The sequence below is a fragment of the Rhinatrema bivittatum genome, chromosome 1 (assembly GCF_901001135.1).
Source record: "Rhinatrema bivittatum chromosome 1, aRhiBiv1.1, whole genome shotgun sequence".
NCBI classification, from domain to species: Eukaryota; Metazoa; Chordata; class Amphibia; order Gymnophiona; family Rhinatrematidae; genus Rhinatrema; species Rhinatrema bivittatum.
Window position 1 is genome coordinate 780,747,372 of NC_042615.1, and position 26,822 is coordinate 780,774,193.

At 45.4% G+C, this 26,822-nt stretch overlaps 1 protein-coding gene across 3 annotated transcripts in view; it reads left to right on the forward strand.

The window, feature by feature from the left end:
• The window catches only part of MYO5B (myosin VB), an 896,473-nt gene extending 873,094 nt beyond the window's left edge, over nucleotides 1-23,379 (forward strand). For all 3 annotated transcript variants that reach the window (XM_029580146.1, XM_029580135.1, XM_029580157.1), the window contains 5 exons: nucleotides 3,291-3,441; nucleotides 4,583-4,868; nucleotides 11,651-11,825; nucleotides 14,056-14,136; nucleotides 18,095-23,379. In XM_029580146.1, the coding sequence (XP_029436006.1) occupies nucleotides 3,291-3,441; nucleotides 4,583-4,868; nucleotides 11,651-11,825; nucleotides 14,056-14,136; nucleotides 18,095-18,247 (846 nt within the window). In that variant the 3' untranslated portion in view covers nucleotides 18,248-23,379. The remainder of the gene's footprint in view (nucleotides 1-3,290; nucleotides 3,442-4,582; nucleotides 4,869-11,650; nucleotides 11,826-14,055; nucleotides 14,137-18,094) is intronic.
• Nucleotides 23,380-26,822: the final 3,443 nt, after the last annotated feature.

Below are 26,822 nucleotides of genomic sequence, written 5' to 3' on the forward strand. Positions count from 1 at the left end.
GATGCTCTGGTTCTGCCCTGGCCCCAAGAGATTCTTCTTTGTTTTTCTCCCATGGCCCCTGGTAGGGAAAGTGATATGGCGAACAGAAAATCATCCCAGGGAGGTGATACTGGTGGCACCAGAGTGGCCAAAGCATCCATGGTTCATGGACCTGGTCAACCTGACAGGGGGAACGGGCCTCTCCAGTTCACACATTTGCCGGGGCTACTTGGGCAAGGTCCAATATTTTCAGATCAGGCAGATCGCTTCTGTCTAGCGGCTTGACTTTTGAGAGGAGGTGTTTGAAAGAAAAAGGATATCTGGAGGATGTCATTACCACCTTATTGCAGGCTAGGAAGACTTCCATTTAATTTTCATATGTAAAAGTCTGAAAGGTCTTTGAGTCCTGGTGCACAAGTCAAGGAACAGTCGCAATGCAGGCCTTGATAGCCCACATCTTGATTTTTTTGTAGAAAGGTTTGGTTAAAGGCTTGGCTTTTAACTCTCTTAAAGTTCAGGTTGTGGCCTTGGGCTCTTTATGGAGCAAGGTGCATGGAGTGGCCTTGGTGATGCACTTGGATGTGGTTCGCTTCCTCCGAGGGGCAAAGCATCTGCGGCCTCCAGTGCAGAAAATATGTCCCTCATGGAATTTAATCTGGTCATGCTAGGGTTGGATGTTGCACTTTTTGAGCCTTGGAGAAGGACAATGGTAAAGGATCTCATTTTGAAGGTGGTGTTTCTGGTAGCTATTTATTCCACCTGAAAGAACTCTGAACTGCAAGTGTTATCGTGCAGGGAGCCTTTTCTGAAGATTTCGGATTCTGGGGTATCTTTGAGGATGGTGCCCTCTCTTTCTCCCGAAGTTGGTGTTCGCTTTCCATTTGAATCAGACTGTGGAACTCCCAGCCTTTCCGGAGTTGGACGGACAACTCTGCATGCTAGGGAGTTACACTGGTTGGATGTGAAAAGGTCTTTGTTGCATTACCTCAAGGTCACCAATTCTTTCAGGGTATCCGACCATCTCTTTGTGCTGTGGAGTGGTCCTAGGAGGGGACAGAAGGCTTCAAAATCCACGATAGCAAGATTGTTGAAAGAGGCAATTAGCTCGGCTTATATCTGTAAAGACTGTCCGATCCTGGAGGGATTGAGGGCACATTCAGTTCTGTCTCAGGCAACTTTGTGGGGCAAGTGTCAACTGGTGTTGCTGCAAGAAATTTTTCGGGTGGCTACCTGGAAGTCATTGCACACTTTTGCTAGACATTATCATTTAGATGTCCAAGACCCGAGACTACAGGCTTTGGTGAGAGTGCTCTTCGAGCAGGACTCTCCCAGTCCCACCCTATTTAGGGAAGCTTAAGTACTTCCCAGGAGTCTGGACTGATCTGGATATGAACAGGAAAGGAAAATTGATTCTTACCTGCTAATTTTCGTTCCTGGAATACCATGGATCAGTCCAGAGTCCTGCCCAGTATGGAGGAGAGTTTGCTCATGTTTTCTGTAATGCTGATATCAACTGAAACTGCTGAAGAACTGGAAATCCTTCTACTAGGAGCTCAGTGTTAAATAGCTCCTAGAGGTTACATCTGATGATATACTCAAATACATAGATACCCAAAACAAGAAAACTAAACCCTCAACTCCAGAACCAACCAGAGCCGTAGCTAGTATACGGCCGATATAGCCTTGGCCATAGGGGTCATTCACCAGGGAGCGCCACCACTCTCTTCCAATGTGGTTGAAAAAGCCATCTTCCCTTCTCCCCAAATACAACTCTTTGTTCTGTCTCCTAGAGGAAGAACTACTACTGTGCTTGCGCCTGGTGTCCCCCCTCCCCTCAGGGCTATCCTCAAAGGAGAGGGGCAATTCAGGACAACGTTGCCAGCCAGCTTAGCAGCAGCCTTTGCAGGCACCTCTCCCTCCCTCCCTCTGCAGTCAGGAGCAGTGCAGCCCGTGGGGCTGCAAGAAGAATCATCAGCCTCCCCCACGCCAGTTGAGAGCAGGAGTAGCAGTGGAAGAATCATCGGCTTCCCTCCCTCCAGTCGCAAACAGGAAGAGCAGCTTGATGCACAGGCTGCCCAAAAAAAAAAAACAGCCCCCCCTGCAGTCAGGAATAGGAGCAGAACCATTGGCCTTCCCTCCTGACCTGGAAGCTAGAAGAAAGAGGAAAGGTCTGATGGGCCATGGAGACTGAAAGAGGAGGCTACTCCTTGTACTTCCAGAGAGGGAAACAAGTGAGAGAGTATATGTGAAAGAGAGCGAATATGTGTGTGATTGAGCATGAAAGAGAGAGAGAGTGTGTGAGCGTGATTTTGCATGTGAGAGAGTGTGTATGTGAGATTGAGCACGTGAGACACAGCATGTGTGTGTGAGCACGTGAGACACAGCATGTGTGTGTGAGCACGTGAGACATAGCATGTGTGTGTGAGCACGTGAGACACAGCATGTGTGTGTGTGTGAGCGTATGAAAGAGCGCATATATTTCTGTGATTGAGCAATGAGAGAGCGCACATGAAAGTGATCATGTGTGTGTTACAAATGAGGCAGCAATCACGAGGCAGAAGAGTGGATGAGACTGGTAACGCGCGACAGATCAGCTCCATTACAGGAAGAGTAAATTTATCAGGAATGCTCAGAAGGGACATACAAGTGTGTGACTGAGCAACATTTTCAGCGTCGTTCCTAGATGGATAGATTCAAAACTTTTGACCAATACTCCTGATGCAGGAAACCGAAACACGTTTGTGTCGAGTATTGGTCTGTATTACAACTAAAGGAAAGTGAATTGATTTTATGAAAAAGAAAAATTATAAGAGTATTTGTGATTTGCACAAAAAGGTGTTGAATTGAGTTGCTCACAATAAAAAGTGTGGATGTGGTTTTCTCAGTAGGCAGAGTCCACAGAGTTTTTTCCACATCTGATCGTCCCTCATATAGAGAAATTTGTCATTTAAAATTGCTTTGCTAGTTTTTGTGATGGTAAAAACACTTCCACTGACACCTTTATTCCAACAATCTTACTTTTTTGGTTTTTTTTTACAGGGACTTGGCAGTCTAAGGACTAAATAAATACATTATGCTTACATTAGTAAGAAATATATACAGAAAACAATGAAATCCTATGAAATGAATAAAAATGCGTTGTCCTTGTACCAGAAAAGTGCTCAATGTAACCATGAAACGTTATTCAGCATACTGTTACAAGAGAAATTTCTTTTTTCCGCTTGTGAATGCAAGGCAAGATTGTGTGCCAAGATATCAGCACTGTCATGGTCACATTTGGCCTCCGAAATGGCGGGCCTTTTCTTTTTCAGGGCTTCATGACCCAGAACACTCCCAAGCAGAATGAACACTGTCTTAAGAACTTTGACCTCACGGAGTATCGCCAAGTCCTGAGTGACCTCTCCATTCAGATCTATCAGCAGCTCATTAAGATCGCTGAAGGCATTCTGCAGCCAATGATAGGTAATATTACAGCGACCATTTGGTATAACAGAGGTGTTGCTTTTAGTTAGTGTTGGAGTCATTTCTGTTACTAGGATCTGATGGCAAAATGCCATAAAATTGCCAATGGTGGTGGCTTGATAAAGTCTATTATGGCCTCATGGAACACATCAGAACATTTAGATACCAAACACTAACTTGCTGACAGAGCAGCGCTGGACATGCCAGAAGCCAGACCATTGTATCGAGTTCCCGATTGTGGAATGAGGTTAGGGGGATTTTGAGTGGGTGGAAGGGTTAGGCCAGGGAGATGGGTTGGAGTTTGGGGGGGGAGAGTTTTCTTCTGCCGTGGACCTACGATTTTACTATTTATTGACTTATGGAGGGGCGGGGCAAGGGAGGCTTATGAAGCCTATAGGCCTGCAACATTATCCAACATTTTTTGAGGGGGATCAGCCTGTAGGTCCATCTGTGCTTTCATTGGGGTATGGGGTAGGGGATCAGGGTGGGAGGTCAGCTTGGCTGGGTTATTTTTGGTTGGGGTTTTTTTTTTTTAACAGCTAATGCTGCTTAACTGGCTGTATTCTTTTAATATCATCAGTTAGGTTAAGCTTAGCCTGGAACACATTTTTGGACAACTTTGAACCCTAACCGGTGATAATTTTATTTATCGATATTCAGCTGTATACCCTAGATAACTTATCTGGCTAACTATACATTTTGTTGTTCTTTGAAAACTTGCTGCCCTGAATCTCTGTTGTTGAAAATGTTGCAAAAAAAAAAACAAACAAAAAACTGGAAATTGAGGCTGAAAGGATCCGATGGGTGAGGCATGCTTTACTCACAGGGAGTGACACAGGTTCCCTCTTGGTGGTGGCCGAGAGCTGGGTAGAAGCGGAAGTATCCTCCAAGACCCTTTAGTGCCACTTTTGCCCCAACAGGATCACCTCTGCAGCTGCAGTCCTCTTCTTTTTCCTCCACTTACTCCATGGCCCCCGATAACCTTGCTTCCTAGTGCACATGGAACTTGATCACCTTTGCTGCCAGCCCAGTCCTCTTTAGTGCTTTTACGTTCTGATCTAGCTCCTGGTGTATAAAATATGAGCAGTCAGCGTTTATGGGGCTGCCACAGTGGCTCATAGACTTTCAATTTTCTTTCCAGTGTCTGCCATACTGGAGAATGAAAGCATTCAGGGCCTGTCTGGGATGAAGCCCATGGGTTACAGGAAACGGTCCTCCAGTATTGTGGACAGTGACAACACTTACAGCCAGGAAGCGGTCATTCGCCAGCTGAACATGTTCAACAACATCATGTGCGACCATGGCCTGGACCCGGAAATCATCCAGCAGGTCTTCAAGCAGCTGTTTTACATGATCAATGCAGTGGCCCTGAACAACCTCCTGCTCAGAAAGGATGTCTGCTCCTGGAGCACGGGCATGCAGCTCAGGTATTGTACGGAGACAGCCAGGGAAGCGCGTCTGTCTACCTGCATTCGCTTTCTAATGCAGCTGGCGGCACAAAGCCAACCACACTTTTTCAAATGTGCTGTGCATTTTCCAGGATTTTCCCATTCTGACAGCAAGGCTCCGCTACCCCATCGGTGTGGGAACGGGGCGAGCCACAAGGGCCGCGGCCCGACCAGCTTTGGACAGGACAGCATAACAATGCTTAAGGGCGGGCGTGAAATTTGGCCCTTCCTGCGGAATCTCTGTGGGAGAGCCGGGGCCGGATCTGACAGGCAGCAGCTGGCCAGCAGCACATTTTAACTCCTGTGGCTTGACTGGTGGGAGGAGGAGGAGGAGAGCAGTGGTGCATTGGGCCCTGCCCTCCCTTTCTGCAGTCCTTATCCCAACTGCTGCTTTGAACTGCCTGGGACACTGTACAACCCCATGGTTCAAAGAAGGAGTTGTGCTGGGCGGCAGAGGAGGAGGAGAATGCAGCCCGAGGTGCCATCACTTTCTCCTCCAGCTGCAGCGCAGTATTTATTTATTTATTTAACATTTTTCTATACCGACCTTCAAGGTTGAATACCATATCAGGTCGGTTTACATCGAACAGGGGTAGATCAGTGTAACATAACATAACAAAAGAACAACTTTTATAATTAGTGGAGACAAAGCAGAAAAGTAAGAAAGTTACATAATAACAGGGACCATGAACTAGGAAGCTGAATTCAGCTGGAAAAAGAGAAACCTTAAGAAGGTATTAAATTAAAATACATGGTGAAAAAGACCGAGCATGGTCTAGAGCTAGTTAGCTTATTAGGGTAGTAGACTAGTAACTGATGAGAATATTGAAGGGGCGAAGTTCCATATTCAATGCTGAGTAGTTGTAGTTGTCTAGTGAAAGTTTGAAGGATCAGGGAAGGCTTGTAAGAAGAGCCAAGTTTTGAGTTTTTTTTTAAATGTTGGTAGGCACGGTTCCATTCTGAGTTCTGCAGGGAGGTTGTTCCAGATGGCTGGATTCGCTGTGGAAAAAGCTCGGTCTCTGGTAGAGATGAGCCGTGTAGCTTTAGAAGGTGGGGGTTGTAGTGCTCCTTTGTAGGTTTCTCTCATTGGTCTGTTGGAAGTGTGGAGTTTGAGTGGGAATTCGAGGTCAAGATGGAGGAAGCTATGAATTGATTTGTGAATTAGAAATAGAGCTTTGTGCAGAGCCCTGTGACTGACTGGTAACCAGTGTAAATTACGGAGGACGGGCGTAATGTGGTCTCTCTGGTTGGTGCTTGTTAAAATTCTCGCTGCAGCGTTTTGTATCATCTGTAAGGGCTTGGTTGTTGAGTTGGGTAGGCCAATGAGGAGAGAGCTGCAGTAGTCAATTTTGTCAAATATTAGGGATTGAAGAACAGTCCTAAAGTCATGAAAAAATAGGAGAGGTTTGAGTCTTTTTAACACTTGAAGTCTGTAGAAGCACTCTTTAGTTGTGGTTTTGATCATATTCTTTAGGTTAAGACGGTTGTCTATAATTACTCCAAGGTCTCTCACATGAGTGTGGGTGAGAAGGTGTTTGTGATGGATCTGTGACGAGGGGTTTTCTTGGTTGGAGGAAATGAGGAGGAGTTCAGTCTTAGAGGCATTGATGACCAGGTTTAGACTGTTGAGGAGATTAGTGATGGCTTGTAAGCTGTTGTTCCAGAGTGCGATGGATTTGTTAATAGATTCTGTTATGGGAATCAAAATCTGGACATCGTCCGCATAAATGTAGTGAATAAGGTTAAGACTGGTTAACAGTTGGCAAAGGGGAAGGAGGTAAATATTGAAAAGGGTAGGTGATAGGGATGAACCTTGTGGTACGCCAAGGGAAGAATTTGTAGATGGTGATTCTTTATTGTTTATTTTGACTTTAAAACTTCTATTACTGAGGAACGACTTGAACCAATTGTGGACTGTTCCTGAAATGCCTATGTCTGAGAGGCGATTCAAGAGGATGGGGTGGTTGACGGTGTCGAAAGCCGCCGAAATGTCTAAAAGGATTAGGAGAAAGGAGTGTCCTTTGTCTAGACCCATAAGAATATGGTCAGTTAGAGATATGAGTAGGGTTTCTGTGCTGCGAGATTTGCGAAACCCATATTGGGAAGGGAAAAGTAAGTTGTGATCTTCTAAATAATCTGAGAGCTGGATGTTGACCAATTTTTTTGTGATTTTGGCTAGAAATGGTAGATTAGAGATAGGGCGGAAATTTGCCAGCACACCAGGGTCTAGGTTATGTTTCTTGAGGAGTGGTTTCAGGGAGGCGTTTTTTAGATTATCTGGGTAGAGTCCTTGAGTTAAGCAGCAGTTTATGATTTTGGTTAAGGGACCAGAGATTATATTAGGAATAAGTAGCAGTAGCTTGGAAGGAATGTTGTCCGATGGGTGGCTGGATGGTTTCTGTCTTTTAAGAATGGATTTGATCTCTTTGGTCGATATTAATTCGAATTTATCGAATTTGACTCCCTTAAGAATGTAGGTGTTATCGAATGAGGTGTTGTAGTCAGTCTTGGTAGGAAGGAGAGCAAGTGTGTTTGAAATCTTCTGCTGAAAGAATAGGGCTAGCTCATTTGCTTTGGATTGAGCTTGTTCGTCAGGTATCGACGGTGGTAGAGTCTTTGTTATTTGAGAGACATATGCAAAGAGGGTTTTTGCATCAAATTGGATGTCATGGATTTTTTTACCGAAGTATTCTCTTTTTGCTTTTAGAATGGAAGTCCTGTAGTAATGTAGTGTTCCTTTGTATGACAATAGTGTAGTGGTGGAAGGTGCTTTGCGCCATTTATTTTCTTTGTGGCGTAATTCTTGTTTTATCCGTTTGAGTTCGTTGGAAAACCAAGGTTGGTTTCCTTTTTTGTCGTGGGGAGGGAAGGGGGAGGATCACTAGGCTAAAGGCGGGAGAGGGGGGGGGGTGTGACTAGAGAGGATGAGATTGGTGCTGGTCAGACCCAGAGTCTAAGTTGGGCGAGAAAGGAAGAGAGAGGAGGGTGGGGGCAGGGGATAGAGAATGAGGGGATAGGGAGAGACAGAGGTTTGTATGGGGAGGGGGTGGCGAGCTGGAGGGAGCAAGTGCAGAGAGAGGGGAGGGGCTGGAGTTTTGCTGTCTTATCCTCCCCCCCTCAACTGAAAAGAGGTTCCACAGTCCCTGCACTGTCCCAATTAGATGAGTTATCTCCCCAAAGCTTTGCTTCTTGTCTTGCCTGCAGTGCTATCTGTCTGAGTTTCTCTGGCTGTCTTGTCCCTTTTCAGCCAGTAGTCACTTCCTGTCACTGTGGTGACCGTTTCAGGTCAGCATGGGTAAGTGACTCTGCATGAGGGGGAAGAAGTACTGGCTAAGCAGCAGGGGCACTGTAAGACGTCTGGGTGCCACCACAGTGGCCATTGCAGATGAGCTGCATGAAAGCAGAAGTGGTTGGGGCAGAGGTGTGTTTGTCTGTGTTCAGTGCTGTGCTGTATTCTGAGCTGTCAATAAAGCATGAATGCTGCAGTGGATGAGGACTCCAGACTCTGGGCAGGGTACTTGGGAAAGGAAAGGAAGTTTAAACTTTCCCAAACACTTTTGGCTTCATGTTATTTATTTGAGAGAGAGCGCCATCACCTACTGTAAAATGAGTCCTGCCACAGGCACTGGGAGGGTAAGGCCCACTTACATCAGTGGGATCATGTTGAGAGCAGTTTGACGTTTCATGGTGTCATTCATACTTGTAATGCTTTTTTTTTTTTTCTTCAAAGAAAGGTCATAAGGAATATACCACCTTGTTTCACCTGCTGCACCAAATAAGTCTGAAGCCAGTTCAGTTAGTGTAGAATTGAAAAAATGAGCTGTCTTCAGTTATCTTAAAATACATCTAAAATTGGTTTGAAACTGATTTCAAATGCATTTAAGTTAGAATATGACAGCAGTTAATGACCATAAAGCCTAGTTTCCTCTCCTATTGAAGTCTCTCAGACCCCCCTTGATCTTTGATGTTCTCCTCACTTCCCCAGCACTAAAGATCATCTGGGCTTGTCCTGTTCTTTCTTGAATTCTGTTACTAGTTTTGCCCCGATCACCTCCAGTGGGGCAACTGTTCCATGCATCCGCTGCCCTTTCTGTTAAGAAATGTTCCCTAATCTATCCCCTACTCCAACCTCATGAGCCTTAGTTCTACTACTTCCTTTCCATCAAGAAAAGTTTGCTTCTTGTGCATTATTTATTAGATACGTGATTTGGCCAAACCTTTTGGTTTGGTCTTCGTTATCAGCCCGCCATGGTAAATTTCATTTTCCCGCGGTTCGGGACGAATTTTTTCGGCTGCCCCAAATTTCGGGGTTAGCGCGCACTAAACGGGGAGATAGCACACACTAACCCCGTTAGTCTGCGCTAACCCCAAAAAACGAAATTTCAGGAAAATCCGTTTTGTTTTTCAGGGTGGCCGAACCAGGCCGAATGCACATCCCTATCATTTATACCTTTTGAAGTTTTCGAATATCTCTATCATATCTCCCTTCTCCTCTACTTAAATCTGCAGGTCTCCCCTCATAGATTTTATGGAGCAGACTCTAAACCACTTTAGTCGCTCTTCTCTGGACTGTATCTCTCCTCTGTCTTTATCCTTCGGAAGATACAGAACTGCACGTTGAACGGGCTGACAAGCAGGAAGGTGCCCGGGGCAACGTTAGCCGGGATATTCCGCGAGCCTCACCTGGCATGTCACCCGCTGAATATATCCAGCTCAAGTTACTTGGGTAAAACTTTAGGACAGCGTTTTGACCAACCAGACATACCCAGGTAGGTTTGGTCAGCCTCATCCCCCGAATGCTCCTAAGTTAAAATGATGCCCAGGTAAAATTGTGTCAATCCTCAGAGCAGGAAATTTGAATCTCAGGGCTTCTCCTTATCAGCTTTACAGTCTTCAGAGCTGGACGCTACTGAAGGTGAGGTCTCGCCATTTTTTTTTTTTTTAAATAGGTTTATCTCCTCCTTTTTTACTGCTGGTCGGACCGCTCCCTGAGTTCTTAGTAACTTTTAAGCAGGTACATAGGCACCCGTGCGCATGATTCCCGGCTCGCGTCCATTTTATAACATGCGCGTGTATGTGCGCACGCATGTTATAAAATAGCCCGGACGCGCGCATGTGCACGCAAATGCCGCTTCCACCGCGGAAGTGGGGGAATTTTATGAGGGACGCGCGCTGACGCCATTCGCCATTTTCCCAGTTCGCCCGGTTTAGGGATAGGACTTTCAATCCGCCCTAATTTCATAGCCTCCCTTTTCCCCTGTCAGCACCAATCCTTAAAACCCCGCCAACTAGCCTAGAATCTTTTATTTTATTACTTACACGCTATCCATAGCATTAGAAAAGTTACATGGCAGGGCACCCCAGCGCGTGCCTGTACGCCTAATTATTTATGCACGCTTCTCTTGGATTTCCCCCTGACGTGCCCACGCCCAGACCGTGCCAGTGCCCCTCCCCTTTTCCAGAACCTTTGATTAGTGCGCGTAGTAAGAGATAGGCATGTACACGGGCAAGTTTTAAAGTCCACTCTGTGCACGCCGGCCCGACTTATGTGCGTAGGGCTTTTAAAATTCACCTTTTAGTGTCTGCTTGGTTGCTGCCACTGGCAACCTTGAGGCCAGCAGGTCTGATCACTCTCCAGATCCCCTGTCTTTCTGCGCTCGAGGTAACGTGACGTGTACTTTGTGCCTTACATCTTAGCTTTGCAGGGAAAGAGAAGTGAGAGATGAACTGTAGAATTTAGCGCACGACATCACGTGGCTTGGCATCAGTATTGGGAATGAGCATTGTGAAAAGGTGCTATATTGTCCCGTAAAGGGCAATTTTCAGGGAGATTTCAGTGGGGGAAGAAAGTGTTTCACCCACATGAATTGCCTGCCTGAGCACAGCCCCTCCCTATATACAGGAAAAAGTGTGTGCACAGTTCCATTATTGCTGCAGACATTCCCGGGGCAGAGTTAGGCTACGCACTTCAATTTTCAAAACTCTGCTAGTAGGTTTTGTTGAAAAAAGCAGGTTCAGATTCCTGCAGGTGCTCTTTCCTTAGGCAGTTTTCAAAGTAAAAAGCTATGCGTATTTTCCTTTGAAAACTGGCATATAGACAGCAGGTAAAATGTGGGCTTCGCAGCCATGCAAGTAAGTTGGAAAATTGCCCCCTTAAAGCAGAAGTGGTGTCGCAACTTGCCTCTTTCCTAGCTCTTGTTGCTGTTTCTTTTGGTCCTTATCCTATTTCTTTTTAACTTAATGCACTTTATGTTTGAGGTTTCTTATTGCACCTTTTTGGGCTCATTTTGTAAGATCGCTCATAAGTTAGCAAATATGCACACAAGTTACACTTTGAAGCGTCTTCTTCAAAAATGATTCCCAGCAAAATTACACGCACAAAATTCTACCTCTATTTACTGCACATAGTTTAGCTGAGAGAATTTATGTGGATGCTTCTTTGAAATCAAAAAGTATGCACACGAGTCTCAATGCCACTCCCACTCCAGCCCCTGAGAAGACCTCTCCCATTTGCACGTAAAACGAGCATGCGTACAATCTGCAATTTCACATGCGCAGCGGTCACGCAATTTTCTAAAAGGCCATTTTTGCGGGGAAAGCAGTGCTTTCCTTGCAGCAGTCACTTTGAAAAAAAGAAAAGTGTGCATTCTTTATTACGGACACAGCCCTTGTTTTTAAATGCTCTTTTTCTTCACACCAGTCATTCATGCTTCCATCGCACGTGAAAGGGTGAGTAAGGCAACCTCTTTGCTCTGATTTAGGTACAACATCAGCCAGCTGGAGGAGTGGCTGCGTGGGAAGAACCTGCACCAGAGCGGGGCGGTGCAGACCATGGAGCCTCTGATCCAGGCAGCTCAGCTCCTGCAGCTGAAGAAGAAAACGGAGGAAGATGCCGAGGCGATCTGCTCCCTGTGCACAGCCCTGACCACGCAGCAGGTACAGAACTGCCCAAAGGGGGGAGCAACTCTCTTTCACTCCATAGATAGGGCCTGGTTCGAGAAATACATTTTTTCTGCAGATACAGAATGAGGCAATATCTCCCTTTATTAAATAAGGTTCGTGGGTTCCTAGCTCTCTGGAAACCAAAGACTTGTTTCATGTGCACTGCGGACATAACGCACACACGCGCATTGCAGTGGAGGTGAAAATAACACCCGATGTCAGGCTAAAGGGTATATTTGCAGATGCCTCAAGATGCCCCCCAGACCCTGAGAAGTTTATATATAGGACACTGCTCTTATAAAAGGGGTCACTATTTGGATCACAAAAAAGAAATAAATCACTTTTCAAGGCAAAACGTAAGTGAGTTGTAAGATAGTAGTGAAATGTAAATTTTTTTGAAGCCCAGATAGGAACGGTTGCTGCTGGACATACTCACCCAGTATATATGGATAGGTGGAGGGCCTGCTTTTTTATAGTTATGGAAGCCCACGGGAGATGAACTGGGGCAGGGCCCATGGCACATTAAAGGAGAACATTGTGTCATAAGCTGCTCAGAGAGTTGCAGCCTTTCTTATAAGGAAGAAAATTATGATCCTTAAAAGTTATTTTCTCTGAAATTTTGGGATGTAGTTACCCTCTGACCGCTCCGTCTGCTGGACATATCAGGAAGCTCCTGCGGGAGCCCAAGACTCCTTGCTACGCACCGCAGGGGATGGTTGCAGAACCACCAGGAAGGAAACAGATGTTCTCTCGGCTTCTACCAAGCCCCAGATTTTAGAGGAAATAGCTTCAGGCTGAGAGATCATTCTCCTCTTCTGGTGGGCGGGGGGGTGGGGTGGATAAAGAGGTATATTTTGTCCTACAGAGAACATATTCTATCTAGTAGACTTGAGTCTACTACATTAAATTGCTCTCTCAAAATGAAACAAGATAGATTAGATCAACCAAAGCAGGCTGATTTGGGCCTAGTTTTTGGCCCTCTGCATGCATGGAGTTGTGGTGCTGATTCCCCTAATAAGTTAGACTACATTTCCATTCAGGCAGTAGGATTAGCCTATTTGGGTTGACATGGGTGGATGGCAACCGTAGCTCCCGTGCTGTCCTGATTTACTCACCTGTAAGTCTACATTGTAATCTAAACTGTTTCTTTTAATCTAAAGCAATGTCTTACTAAAGAGATGCAAACTCAGATAGCTTTGGATATAAAGCACACAGCTGCCCCGAGCAAGAAGTATAATATGTGATGCAACTTCAAGAAAAAAAAAATCCATTGTGACGTTAAGATGCCCGCTGCTTGGATGCTCCAGGAGGAACATCCTGGAAATGCCAGTCCTTATGTACCATGGGGCAAATCCAGAACTGGATCAGCCTGCCGGGAGTTGTAGCAATGTTCAATGTGGCATAATCTTCTGTCCTGTTTTACCTTGTGACTGAAAGCTGGATATCCTAGAAAGTTTGGGATGGCTGACTTCTCCCTGTTTGTTGCTGGGTTGCCAGGTAGCGATTTCTCCCCTCTCCGTGAGATCAGAAAACAGATTCTTCGGCACTGGTGATGTCTCTGTTAAACCAGCCAGGTGTCCGCTGTGATCGGAGGCCCCCCTGCATTGTAACAAGGGATTTATTGCATTATGGTGCCTTATGACCAGGTGCAGATGCGGCACCTCGGGGCAGGGCTTCCCAACCTGTCCTGCGGGCACACCTAACCAGCCTGGTTGGGCAGGAGGTTTGTAATGAATATGCATAAGATAGATTTGCACACAGGGGATCTCTGATGGTGGATCTCCAGGAAAACTGGACAAGTTAGGAACTCCTGCCCTAGAGTTGCCACCTGGCTCCATGTTGTAAGAAACAGGCTAGTCCAGTCTTTATTTTTCCCCGTTGCATGCGTGGATGTAAGAAAAGAAGAACTGCAAATCCGTTCAAACTTTAGGATAAAGCCAGGACTGGATTTTCCTGTTTAAGACATGAAGCCTGGCGGTAACACTACAGGGCCTACTTACCTTTTTTCTCCAAAAATGTCACAGAGTTAAAACTTTCACCCCACAATTAAATGGAAACCAGAACGAAAAGGGATAGGTTGGGTTTTTTTTACCTGAATTTGTACCCAGTGAATTTTTTTTTTTATCATATTTGCTGCTTTAACACAAAGGCCCGCAGTCTCCAGCAGAGCTATTGTTACTGTCTCCTCTGATAAATGTTGGGTATTATTTTCTGTTCACAACAGATTGTGAAGATACTTAACCTCTACACTCCATTGAATGAGTTTGAAGAGCGAGTGACGGTAGCTTTCATAAGAAATATCCAGGTAAGGTCTGCTGCATCTTGGTGGTGATGGTGGGGGGGGGGGGATTAGGCCAGTTGCTTCCCTACTATAGCCGATTCCTCTAGAAAGTGAAAAATAGAAAATGCCGTCCATGCTTCTCATGAGACACTGGAAGCAAACCCCCCCCTCGCTAAGTGCTCCTGGCTACAGCTGGCAAAATGAAGGCAAGCGGAGAGTAAATTCTCTCCCAAGATACAGCAAAGTCATTTCGAGAGCAGTGACTTTACCGTCCTGGTTTCTATGTCTTTGGTACACCTGCTGTACTTGAGAAAGCCGCATGCAACAAACAGGTGGGGTTTAAACACTAAGGGGTCTACTTACTAAGCCACCGTTTTTTTCCATTAAGCTGCTGTGTACCCTAGGTTAGTAAATGCCATGGGATATTTTTCCTGCAGTAAAATATCACAGAGAAAAATACCCCAGCGTCACTAACCCGCATGATGGGGAACCCACATCCTGGGGCTACCATCATTTAAAGGGGCCTTTTGGCCCCCAGCTTCATCCTTCCCCTTCCCCTTCTAAAATCCCCTGGGGTATCATGAGCCCCCCCCCCCATCATTCCATTACCCCATCACCCCCTGAGGCAACTAAAATTGTTAAACGTACAAAATAGAAAGGTTTACTAGCTGCAGACCCAGCCCTGCCCTCCTCAGTTCCAAACCCCACACCCTGGATAGGAAAATGTTGCCCCCTCCCCAGGGTACCCCCATCCCTGGAACACCCCCAACAAACTTGCTTAACGTTCTCTGATGGCTAGTGGTTGCCAGAGGACTCTATAGGTATCTAAGTCTAGAGATGGTGCCGGCCAGCCTCAGGCAGACTATTGCCCTTGTCACGTGATGGGGCAAAATTCTGTGCAAGGTTGGCCGGCGCCATCTCGACAATGGCACAGCCGGACCTAGACACCTAGGGGATGCTCCAGCAACCACTAGCCACCCGGGAACTTTAAGTATGTGCTTCAGGAGAGGATTCGGGGGGGAGGGGGAGGAGCTGGGCCTGCAACTTGCAAACCCTTTTATATCTTTTTTTTATAACTTTGGCCACCATAGGAGGCAGCAGGCTGTGGGAAAGGGGGTCTCACAAGACCCCCCAGGGGTTTTTACATTGCCTTGCTGGGGGGGACCCATTTAAGCTCAAAGCCTGGGAGCACTGGGATGTGCATTAGCGTCCTGATGCTGCCAGGGAACGTTAGCTACGCCTCTTAAATGTGGCTAATCTTCCATAAAATATCAAGGCTTGCAGACTTCCCTGCAAGTGTTTATATTTGATTTGCATATTTATGATCTGGGGGTGAGATGGGGGAGGTAACATGGAATTTCAAATTCCACATATCTATGTGGTAAGGCGTTTTTCTGCCACAGCTTAGTAAATGATCCCCCTAAGAGTTACCATCATCTACATCAGGGGTTCTCAACCCCATCCTCAGGACATACCTTGCCAATCAGGTTTTCAGGATATCCACAATGAATATGCATGTCATAGATCCGCACACAATGAAGGCAGTGCATGCAAATCTCTCTTTTGCATATTCATTGTGAATATCCTGAAAACTTGACTGGCTAGGTGTGCGCTGAGAAACGCTGATCTACATCACAAGGAAAGTTTTTTGCCAGGATCAGATGAAAATGATGGTTTGGGAAAAAAGTCTTTGACTCTACAGATCATTGTCTAGCATATACTTTTGGTTTATCGTTTGTATGGTTGTAGTTTAATTGTTTTCAATGGTGGGAAGTTAATCATGATTAAGAAGGTGACCTAAAAAACTACGGTTAGGCCAGGCTGCCTGGACAGTAATCCAGCTAGGAAGAGTAATTTAATAGCAGCCTGCAAAGTGCCCACAGACTTCAGCCCAGATTTTCAAAGCGGACTTGCATGCAGAAGTTGTGAAAACTTCCGTTTGTTGCAGCGCACGCATACACGTACTTGTGCTAAGCAGGTGTATCTTTCTGCCTAGATGTTTACTCACAAACTTTTCAAAAACTGTGAAAGTGTGCAGATAAATGCTTTCCCTGCCCCAACACCACATCCACCCCCTCTCAGGAACTTTCCCCTCTTGCTAGTGTGGGTAAAAATATGCGAGAAATGGGATTCTGCACCACCTTTTGCACGCACGGTTGATTTCCAAAGTGCCACTTCCTTTGAAAATCCCTAAATCTTAAGCATGAACTGCCCCCTTTTAAGGACCACAGACAAATGACTGCTCTCAGGAGTCTAAACACCTTCCAGACCAAAGACATAGCAGGCAAATCTGTCAAAATATCCCAGAAACCTGCAAAAAAAGTCCCAGCAAGTCATGGAAAATGGGAAAACTATTGGTGATTTGGATTCTGATGAACATCCAGCCCTTGTCATTAGGTTCCAGCTTCATGCCTGTTCCGATTGAGAACTCCCTGGAAATAGATGAGCAAGCTCTGAACGTTCAGCACAGAAAGGCCCTTCACTGTCTGCTGCATGCTTCTGTGGTCCTACACCACCAGTAATGAAGAGGAATGGCCCTGACTCGCATTGCTCCTCTGCTCACATTTCATACCATTTTGCTCTTGATATCGCACCCAAAGGCTTGCTTACCCACAAGATCACAATTCCGTTCTTTTGCTACATTCAGAGCCATTTTTTGGGGGGGCTGGAGGAGGAGAACTGGGGTGACTGCACCGGGCCCGGTGCTTTGGGAAACCCCAGGCTGATGAGATAGCCCCTCCCCCCCCCCCCCCCCCCCCCCATCGAGCCAGTCAGCATCTCTCTCCCTTCCTGTACGCTTGCAGTGGTGCACAGACAGAGGGAGGACCACTCCTCGCGCTCCCCGCCCCCTGCTCTTCAACCTTACTGGAGGAACAGATCCCCTCAGGCAGATTCAACCCTCCCCACGCTGCATTTTTTATCTGTATTGTTTATAAGAGAAAATCAGTGGGATCTGAACAATCTACTCATTTATGATAGGAGGAAAAGAAAAAAGTATTGTTGGGACTTGTTTGCAATTTGGAGTTAAAGGTGGTGCTTCCTTATCTTAAGGGTGTGACTAATGGGTGTTTGTCCTATATGTATAAGCTCCAGTTCAATGAGAAAGTAGCTTCCTCCTCCTCTTTTGTGTGTTGTGCTCTTGGGTGCTTTAGACATAGCACACAAGTGGCAATCAGGAGCAAGCCAAGTAAGATAGTAGGGAGAGGCAGGCCCAGGGGCTGCACAACCCTTTCTAGATTCACAAGCAATTCAGCTGCAACCACATTTGTTTGTATTAAATTAGGATTTCTTTAAGAAAAATGATCCTAGTAAAGGCTGCCTTCCTGCTTGCAGAAGATTTGAACATTGTCCTGAGGAGGCATTATGGTTGACAGTCCAGCGATGGCAAAACCAGCAACATTAGGAGTCAAGTATCAAATAAATAACATAGGACTTGCCCATCAGATGCAGAGTTGTTTTTTTTCTCACTGTTTGCTGGTTAGGGGAGAAATTCCACTGTCAACTCCAGGGCCTTTGCTCAGTCACATTCAGTGAGAAAGAAGATCATTAGCTTATTGGCAACAATGATAGTCTTCATCTATAAATCGCTGCCTTAGGAAGCCTGACTTTATACAATGCTTTTTTTTAATTTTGCAAGAGAGAAATGAAATATGGTACCATTTTCAATAGTAATCAGAAAGTTTTCCTTCTATAAGTTGAACAGCATTTACTAATGCTTCTAGCAGGGTTCTTTGAGAAGTAGACCCACATACAATTAGACACATTATGATAAGACAGAAAAATGGTTGGGAAACCTGTTGGAAGTAGCACCCAGAGGTCAAAGCTTCAACCTTAGCTCTCCTTCCATATAGAAATTGCTTCAATAAAAGTTTTTGGTATAAATGTCATTGAGCCTACATGTATGCTGTACTTATAATTATGTTTATTAACTACGAATGTAAGTGGTAAAAAAATGATGACCGATTCTTTTGCCCCATCATAGGCACAGTTGCAAGAACGGAATGACCCTCCGCAGCTGCTGTTGGATTTTAAGTACATGTTCCCAGTCCTCTTTCCCTTCAACCCGTCATCACTCACCATGGACTCCATTCACATCCCTGCTTCCCTCAACTTGGAATTTCTCAGCAAAGTGTGAAGAGCCAACACACAGAGAGAAATTTGGCCAAAAAGAAAAACAAAAGTAAATTTATATACATATTAAAATTGTGGACCAAACAAGATTGTCCAAGAACCTCTATAAAAATTAGCATTTCCGTGCTAAACTGTATAGATCAATACTCTAATGAACTTGAACGTATGTGTAATTTTGTATCCTGCGGCTCAGAATAAGAATACTTGAAATATAGATTTTTTTATTGCTTTATTTTATGGCTGAATAAAACTGCAGCGCGCACAGCAGTGTAAGAGTGTTTCCATAGTTTCAGCAAGTATATTGTGCGCAAGGGGAAGAAGGTGACAGCAAATTTAATAACAGGTGATTGTGAAAAAACCCTTCCAGTCCTATTAAAGATGGACGACTAATGGTAAAATTTCCATTTAAAAAAAAGGAGAGACCTTTGGGTTCGAAGCGAGCGGCTGCTCTGTGACTTCCTGCTCGGCTCGCTGGGTGTGATCGCGTCTCTAAGTTCTCAATCGTGATAGAGGAACGTAGGCCCGCTTCTTTTCTGTTGTTAGATCATCGTACGGTGATGCCGCTCGCTGAAAGATCCATCCAGAGCTTGGTATTCTTGATAACAGGGGTTCATCGGCAGAGGGTTTCAAGCGGAGTGACAATTGCACTATAACTGTATGCTACATTTGCGGCAGTGACCCCCAATCTTTGTGTCAGGAACCACTAATGGATCTCGGAAGACTTCCAGGGTGTAACCTCACTGAGAACCCACAACCAGGAAATCCAAGACTGCAAAACCAATACAGCTGAGAAAGCACTCTGGAACAGAGGTGAAATGGCAGGCAGAACTGGAAAAGACAACACATTTTGATATGGATTTCAAAGTTTGCTTTCCTTTATTGTGGCAAGCCTGAGGGTTTGGTCAGAGATGAAAAGATAAGTCCAGGTAACATCCGTTTCACTGTTTGTTTGTTTGTTCTGGATCCACTGTGGTATGGAACAAGCCCTCTCTCACTGTCACCATTTCCAAATTTAGGTTACTGTAGCAAATGCTGGGAGGAAAGCATTCATGGAGGGGGGGGGGAGTAGGTGAGGTAATTTATAAGTGCTTTACACTGTGGACATGGGAATCCATGTTAAGCTAACACATTTGATGTCCTGTCGGTGCGCCGTCATACGCTCGGTGTAGAGAATCAGACCTTGAATGCATGGGACTTAATCATGGGCATCAATCTGAGTGAAATGCCTTATTTTGGGAGAGAAACGATAGGAATGGCTTTATTTTAGTCCTGGAAAGGTGGCAGGGCTCTTGCACAAGGAAAAATTACTAACTGTGCTTTGTTGCGCATGAGCAGAAAATGAGAAAAATTAGAAGCAGCAGCTTTTGCTTAACGGAAAAAGATGGCACGATGCTTTGGAAAATCCTTAAGGAGGAGACACTCTTCATTCATGTAAGATATTCATATTAATTATCAGAAGCAAAAATAAAGCAGCTGGTAGAGTACTAAAGTGAGTAACATAATATTTAGCAAAGAGCTGCTTGTCACGTCAAGAGTTGTAGAAAAATGAAACCCTTCGGAGCTGTGAAGCCATTCCAGTTTGCATCTCAGCCAATTGCACTAGTTCAGTCAGGGCTATGTCTAGGGGTGGCAGAGTTCTTGCAACCTCCCTGCTCCTCCCCATGGACCACTAATCCTTCCCCAGATCTCTGAATCATTTCATCCCCCTGCTGCTGCTGCCCAACTCCCCCTCCCCGACCTCAGGCACTCTGTTCCAGCAGCTGTGTGCTCTGCAGTGAGTGGCAGGACTAAGTCAGCCTCTGCGCACAGGTCGTGTCCACGCCAGGCTTCCTGCGTGGAGGAGGGAGGGGGGGGGGCAAGATCTGTGAGCACAGGCTGACTTAGTCCCTGTGATCGCTGAAGCCTGACGACACCATTGCTGAAGAGAAGCTCCTGAAGGGCTGGGATAAAGCACTGGGAAAGAAGGATTTTGGAGATCCATGGTGGGAAGGGGAGAGGGCGCAGTGTGGCACCATCCCTTAAGTGGCCAGGGAGTAGCGTTAGCCATAATCTGTTGCTGAGTCCAGTGCTCAGATGATATCATCTTTCTGGCTTTATTGTAGGTCGTTCTTGCCTCCCTGAATTGAATACTGTGCGCGCAGGCACATTTAGTATCCTAGAAAGACAGGACAGGTGGGGAGTTTGGCTATCTCAAGGCATTGGCACGGGTGATAGAGCCTTTCGCTTTCATGTTGTCAGCTCAAACCTGGCTCAGGCAGATAAAAACTTGTGGCATGAGTTGGTGGTCTCAGTTCGGTTCTCAGCGGATAGGTGTCCACATCGTAAAGACCACCTGCACAATTGAGCATTTATTGAATTGTTAGCAGGCAGAGCAGAGAGGCCAGAGACTTCACAGGATTTCCCCTCTCTTCAGCCTTTCAGATGAGTCCTCGGGAGCAGGGTGGAGAAGTCTGCACCGCTGCTAACTCTACTGGGCCTGTTCTGTGAATGAAATGTAGGTCTGCAGTTTTCAGCAGCACTATCAATTTCTCACCTTTCCCCAAGCACTAAAATTCATCCGGGGGGGGGGGGGATGTAGGCTGGAAGAGGTCACCGAATCCATGCACCTTCCAACCGTATCCATGGTGTGCAAATGACCCCTGATAGATATAGGTCTCATCCACTCTTAACCTAAATCCCTACCACTGCATCTCCCCTATAGGAAAAAAAGTGCAAGTCCAGCATTGACAGGAAATATATGCTGTAACTATATTTTTTTTGGGGGGGGGGGGGAGGGTGACCTATCATTTCCTCCTCCTCTTCCTTTGTACTTCCAGCTGTGGTTCGACCTTTTATTTACCATTACCCCTGCTGTTGTAAATGGAAGAACAAAAAGGAGCACTTCGGGGACCCCCAGTACACCTTAGCGGTGATTCAAAAATGAGATGAGCTAAGGGAGAAGAGGGCATTGCTAGCTCGAGGGTTTCTCCAGTGCCGACTGATCCAGGATAGGCAACGCTGCCAGAAAATTAATTCTAACCAGAAAATGGCAATATTGTCCCACCGAGAGAAAGAGAGGTTTACTGTCTGTATTAATCAGAAAACATGGGAAAGGCAGCCCCCTTGGCTCAGTGCTTGGGCTGGGCTCTGAGGGTCCGGTCTTCTGCTCCCCCGATCAGCCAGGGGCTGTGGAGTCAGCATTCAGAGCCCATGTGGGGGAGGGGAGGAGGAGGGATGACATTTAGGAGCCAGATATAAAACCCGTGATTGCAGGATTACAGAAAGAGACCCAATGAACGATCCCCTGCCCCCCCCCCCCCCCCCCCCGGCCAAGGACTCTCATTGCAATGACTGGGCTAGGCGAGTTTGGGGAGGGGATACAGAATATAAAATGGGGGAATATATTCCTGGAGTAGTTTCAAATTGAGGTTCACGGAACTATAACCCAGGAGGGGGGGGGGGAGCAGTTCCAACTGAGTTGGAAACACAGAGGGACAGAAGGAAAAACTTACCCTTCCTGTCTTGCTGTCTGGCACCAGACTGACGAGGATGGAGAAAAGGGGCGCAGAGGGGCTCATTCATTTTACATAGGGAACATTTTGGGATGGAGGGGACGACAGGCCAGTGCAACCCATGAAACTTTTATTTTCCTAATAGTGCTGAGGAGAGGGGGGGCTTCCGACAGGGAAGATTTTGCATCCATTGGCTAGGGCTCAGGAACTGGGCTTGAAGGCCCACGCCGGACTCTTTTTCTGTGTGTGTGTGTGGATGGCCACTTAACTGGCTTATATTCTTTTGAATACAAGCAGACAAGTCCGAGATTATCCAGCCTCATGCAGCTGCATAATTTTACACCTAACCGGCTATGTTCAAATGTAGCCGGTTAGGTTTAAAAGTTATCCAGCTAAAGTCAGCCGGATAACATCAGTGGCAGATATTCAGCGGGTCACTTATCCCACAGAATGTCTCTGGTAACTTATCTGGCTAACTTTAGCTGAATAAGTTAAGCCAATTTAGGGATCTTTGAATATTGGCCCCTAAGGGCCCAATTCAGCAAGGCCTATTCTCATAGAAAGAATGAGAGAAGAGCTTTAGTAAATCAGGCCCTCTTACTTTTTGGAGGCTCGCCAGCCTGCAAAAATACTCCAGGGGTGGAAAAGCTACCTTTGGTCTATTGGGTTTTTGGATTTTTTTTTTACAATGTGCCAAAATAGCTGTGAGAACCTTAACAGTGCAAAATGTCTTTTACTGGACCCTGCAGCTCCCATTTGAGAAAACTTCCTGAGCCAGAGGGCACATAAAGTTACTTGATTTTTTGCCTCAGTTATCCCCTTGTTATTTGTAAACCGATCCGATATGGTTATTATTATGAAGGTCGGTATAAAAAAGTTCTAAATAAATAAATAAATAAAATAAAGTATGAAAGGCACTGTTTGGCTGGTACACAACTCAGCCACTCGCACTTTTCCATGCTGTGAAAAGTTTGTGTTTCCTGCATGCCTTCCGTAAAAAAAAGCAGGGGATTAGAAAACCTTTGAAAACAGAGCCCATGGTGTGGTGTTGTTTTCTCTGTGCTGCAGATGAGGTGATTTTTAACCAGTAAAACTGCTGAGCCCTGAGCTGGAAGCAGTGCCGGGCTCAACCTGTTTTCCGATAACAAATGTCTCGTATGGTGTAGCAGAGCCGGCGAGAGCCCCCTCGATTTAAAATAAATAATTTGGCTGCCAGTCACAGGGGCAGAAACTCGCAGGCCTCCTGGAGCTCTCGTTTTTCTCACCGGACCGGAGGGACGCTCTCTGCCCTATAGAACCCCCGAAATATTTGCCAGGTCAAACACATGGAGACCGATTATTCAAAGAAGAGAGGCGCCTGGATCTGGCAAATTGAAAATTTCCCGTGATTGCGGCCGGGAGAGGGGTCAGGTCGGGGGGAAAAAAGGCATTCAGTGCCGATTTCCAGTGCCAGACCCCTAACTTAAAGGCCTAAATTTAGGGAGTGGGCTGTTTTGAATATCGGCTTCCTGACATCTTAGCAAATGAAAAAAGAGCTGCAGAGCCCTCTTCCACGATATCATGTATAAAGTGTAGCTGCTATTTTCCAGAGTGATGGAGGGGGGAGGAATGCTATTTATCTGGGACTGTAAAAAAAAAAAAAAAAGTTAATTTATATGTAATGTAGAAATAAGAAGTTTACCTAATTTCTTGTATAGGCATATTTTGCACTGCAGTATTTAGCAGCTTCACCTGGTGTCCCTTTGTAGTTGAGTGATATCCGCTGCACATGACTTTTTATGATTCCAGACGACTCCTAGCGCTGTGTCAGCTGTAAACCTTAGTTCAGGTTCATTGATAGGCTTCCAGTCCTGCACAATGCCTTGAGAATCAGGAAAGGCCTTTTGATTTGAAAAACTAGTCTGGCATGAAAGCGCACAGTTTTGGTCTTTTTATTTTTAATTAAAAGGGAAAAGAAACCATTTCCCTGGATTTTGCTTTTTCTTGGTTGAGCACTTTCCAATTCTGTGCCTTTTAGGCACTACTAAGTTAACTCCGTCCCCTGCATCGCTCTTAATGCAAAACTAGGAAACATCTTCCATGGTAAAGGGGATTTTGTTTTCCCCTTATCCAAAAAAACAGCTTATAAGTAAGGTAGAGGTGATGACAAGATATTATGTGGGAACCGATCGTTAGGATGTGGACAGTAATTTAGCCTGTGGCTGTAAGCTGGGAGGAGATCCAAGGCCATACACATAAACTTAATGGGGTAATGTTACCCGCCCTATAGTGCTTGCATGCTGTGTTTCTCTCGGACTCCTAAACATTCGTGGGGGGGCAGAATATTGGTAACACAGATGGTTATGGTTTTCACAGTAACATCGTAACAAGCTACAAGGGATTTCTGACAGCGGAGCGTGAAATAAAAACGCATTTTTTTCATTATAGCATGCAACTAATTCAATTCTAATTTCGATTAAAACAAAAAGAAGTAAAGGAAGGAGATTGTGCATTAGGCTCCTTGCTGTTACCACAGGCAGCCGAGGGGCCGCCCGGAGCCCTGCGGATGCCCTTGTTAAATCAGTTTATGACAGCAAAGAGTGCCTCAGCAGATGAAGCAGAGCTGGCATTACACTGCCCATAGAAAGACTTGTTTCAGTTGGAATTCTTTGCATCTTGTATGACCCAATCCAGCCTGAAACACAAGGTTATGAATGGTACCTTGCACACTAATAGCCACCAAAAGTAACTAAGCCTATTTTGTGGCTTATGTCCCTGCCACGGGGGCCAGAGATTTGTCAGTAAATAACACACACCAGGCTTATATCTCACGACATGCCTGGGACAAAGAATCTTTAGTATATAGGCTAAAGTGGTCCCTTAAACGCTTCTACAGCGATCCAGGTCTACCAAAGAAACTCTTACAGCTGTCAAATTCTATTACAAGGCACATGTAGGGAAGAATTTATACTCAGTTGCCACTAGGCCCAGGTCAAACTGAAGAGGCTGACCCAATCCTGGTTTTGCCCAATTGCATGCATGGAGATGGAGGGAAATCAGAAATGGGGCAAAATCTGCACCCAATCAGCCTCTTCAGGTTGACCTTGGCTGGGTAAGGCATCACCCTGTCTGTTTATATAATGAGCAGGTTTCTACACTCCCAGCCCCGCTGTTACACAGAGACCCAATGTTTTTGCAGCACGGGCTTGCTGGCCTGTCCAGCCAGAGGTGCATTTTAAGGTTAAAGATTGACGTCATTGCAACATGCAAGTGTAGGTTTGCTCTCTGTGAACCACCCTTGCTTGTTCACGCCAACATACTAAAATGACTACATCGGGCTAGCCTTGTACAGCAGATACATATTATGAGCAGACATTGGTGAAAACATCAATTTTTCTGAAGTAGCAACCCAGGGGAATAATTGTAAAAATAACTTAATAATTTGGGATAATCTAGTGCACACGATTCCTTGCTGTGATTTATTTTTGTTTTCTGCTAATTTTTCCATTATTAATGGAAAAAATGCATCTAGGATCACTGGGGTATTTTGCAGGTAAACAAAGGCTTGTGTTAACGAAACAGTTCTAGCAAAAAATAGCTGCCAGTTAAATAAAATATCCATCTCTGTTCTTTTTTTTTTTCTTTTGGTACCGGTGGCTTCCACCACCACCTTCTCCTTTGGGCTTACAGCTCAAATAGAACTGGCTCCCATCCAGACTATGGAGCCCTGCCTGTGGTTTTTCACTCATTTTTAACCCTCTCAGCCAAAGGTCAGACTGCATGCACCCTAAAATTGCTGGGATTCTCATCCTCCTGAGGGCTGTGAGCACTGACCTCACTACAGCCCAATGCTCTGCAGGTCTAGGAATCAGAAGCCAGGCACAGGCTCCACAACGGTAACTTGCAGGCCTACCACCAAAATATTAAGTTGCTCCCTCTCCATCTTTGCATTCTTAATTTCATTTCATTCCTGACTTATTATTTGTTATATTTTCTGATATGGTGGGAGCAACTTATCTAAGTAAATCAATTTATTTGTTTCAGCTTATTGACCAGAAAAGACAGATTGAAACAAAAAAATCTTGGACCAACCCAATAGCTCAGAGGCAGCGCTGAGCATTGCTATGCAGAAGGTCCCTGGTTCGATCGCTGAATTGGGTCTTCCATTCCTCAGGTCTGGAGATGCCATTGAGGCAGAGCCCACAGTCCCAGGAGGGAGGGGAAGGAGCCACAGTCATTGTGCAATGGCGACACCCGGTGGCCAGATTTAGGATCCATGATTGCATGGTTCCAGAAGAAGTTCTGGTGTATGGCCCCTGACTGAAGTCTGTCACAGCAATGACAGGACTATAGTAAGTTAGGAGTGAATATAAAATAGGAAAAATATTTGGAGAATTGTAAGTAAAGGCTCAGTTGCACCAGATCCCAGCTGTGAGCTGGAAGCCTAAAGAAGCAAGAGGGGAAACAGCTGGGTCAATGATAACATTTTAATAGGGGGGTTTCCTATTTTGTTACTATGAGGGAAATGCTTAACACATCTGACCCTTAATCATCTAATCCTGTGCCTAATTTTTTTTTTTTTTTTTTTTGCTTACCTACCAGTTTCATAGAACAGTTCTCAAGTGCTGCAAACTGGTCTGGTTTTCAGGATATCTACAATGGCTTTGCAGGAGAAAGAACTGCATTCATTGGAGGCAGTACATGCAGATTTCTCTCATACATATTCATTGTAGATGTCCTAAAAACCAGACCTGTTTGTGGCACTCCAGGATTGGAGTTGCTTATCCCTGTTCTAGTCTATGAAACATGGAAGGTGTGCAAAACAAATAGGCACAAATTATAATATTTCTTGTGCTGGCTCACATCTTTTTTTGATCCACGAGAAACACATGCTGCAAGCTGAATATCTTCAACCATTTGCTAAGTGATTCTTGAATTTTGCAGACTGGGCATCTACGCAGAGATGTAAACTACACAAATTACGTGGAAGTTCATTCCAAGAAGATTGACTTGCATTAAAAGAAATACTCTCTGCCAGTCAGTGCTTCTTGCAGGATAGCTCAGTTTCCCTTTAAATGAACTCAAAAAGTCAATGTGCTAGCAGGAAAG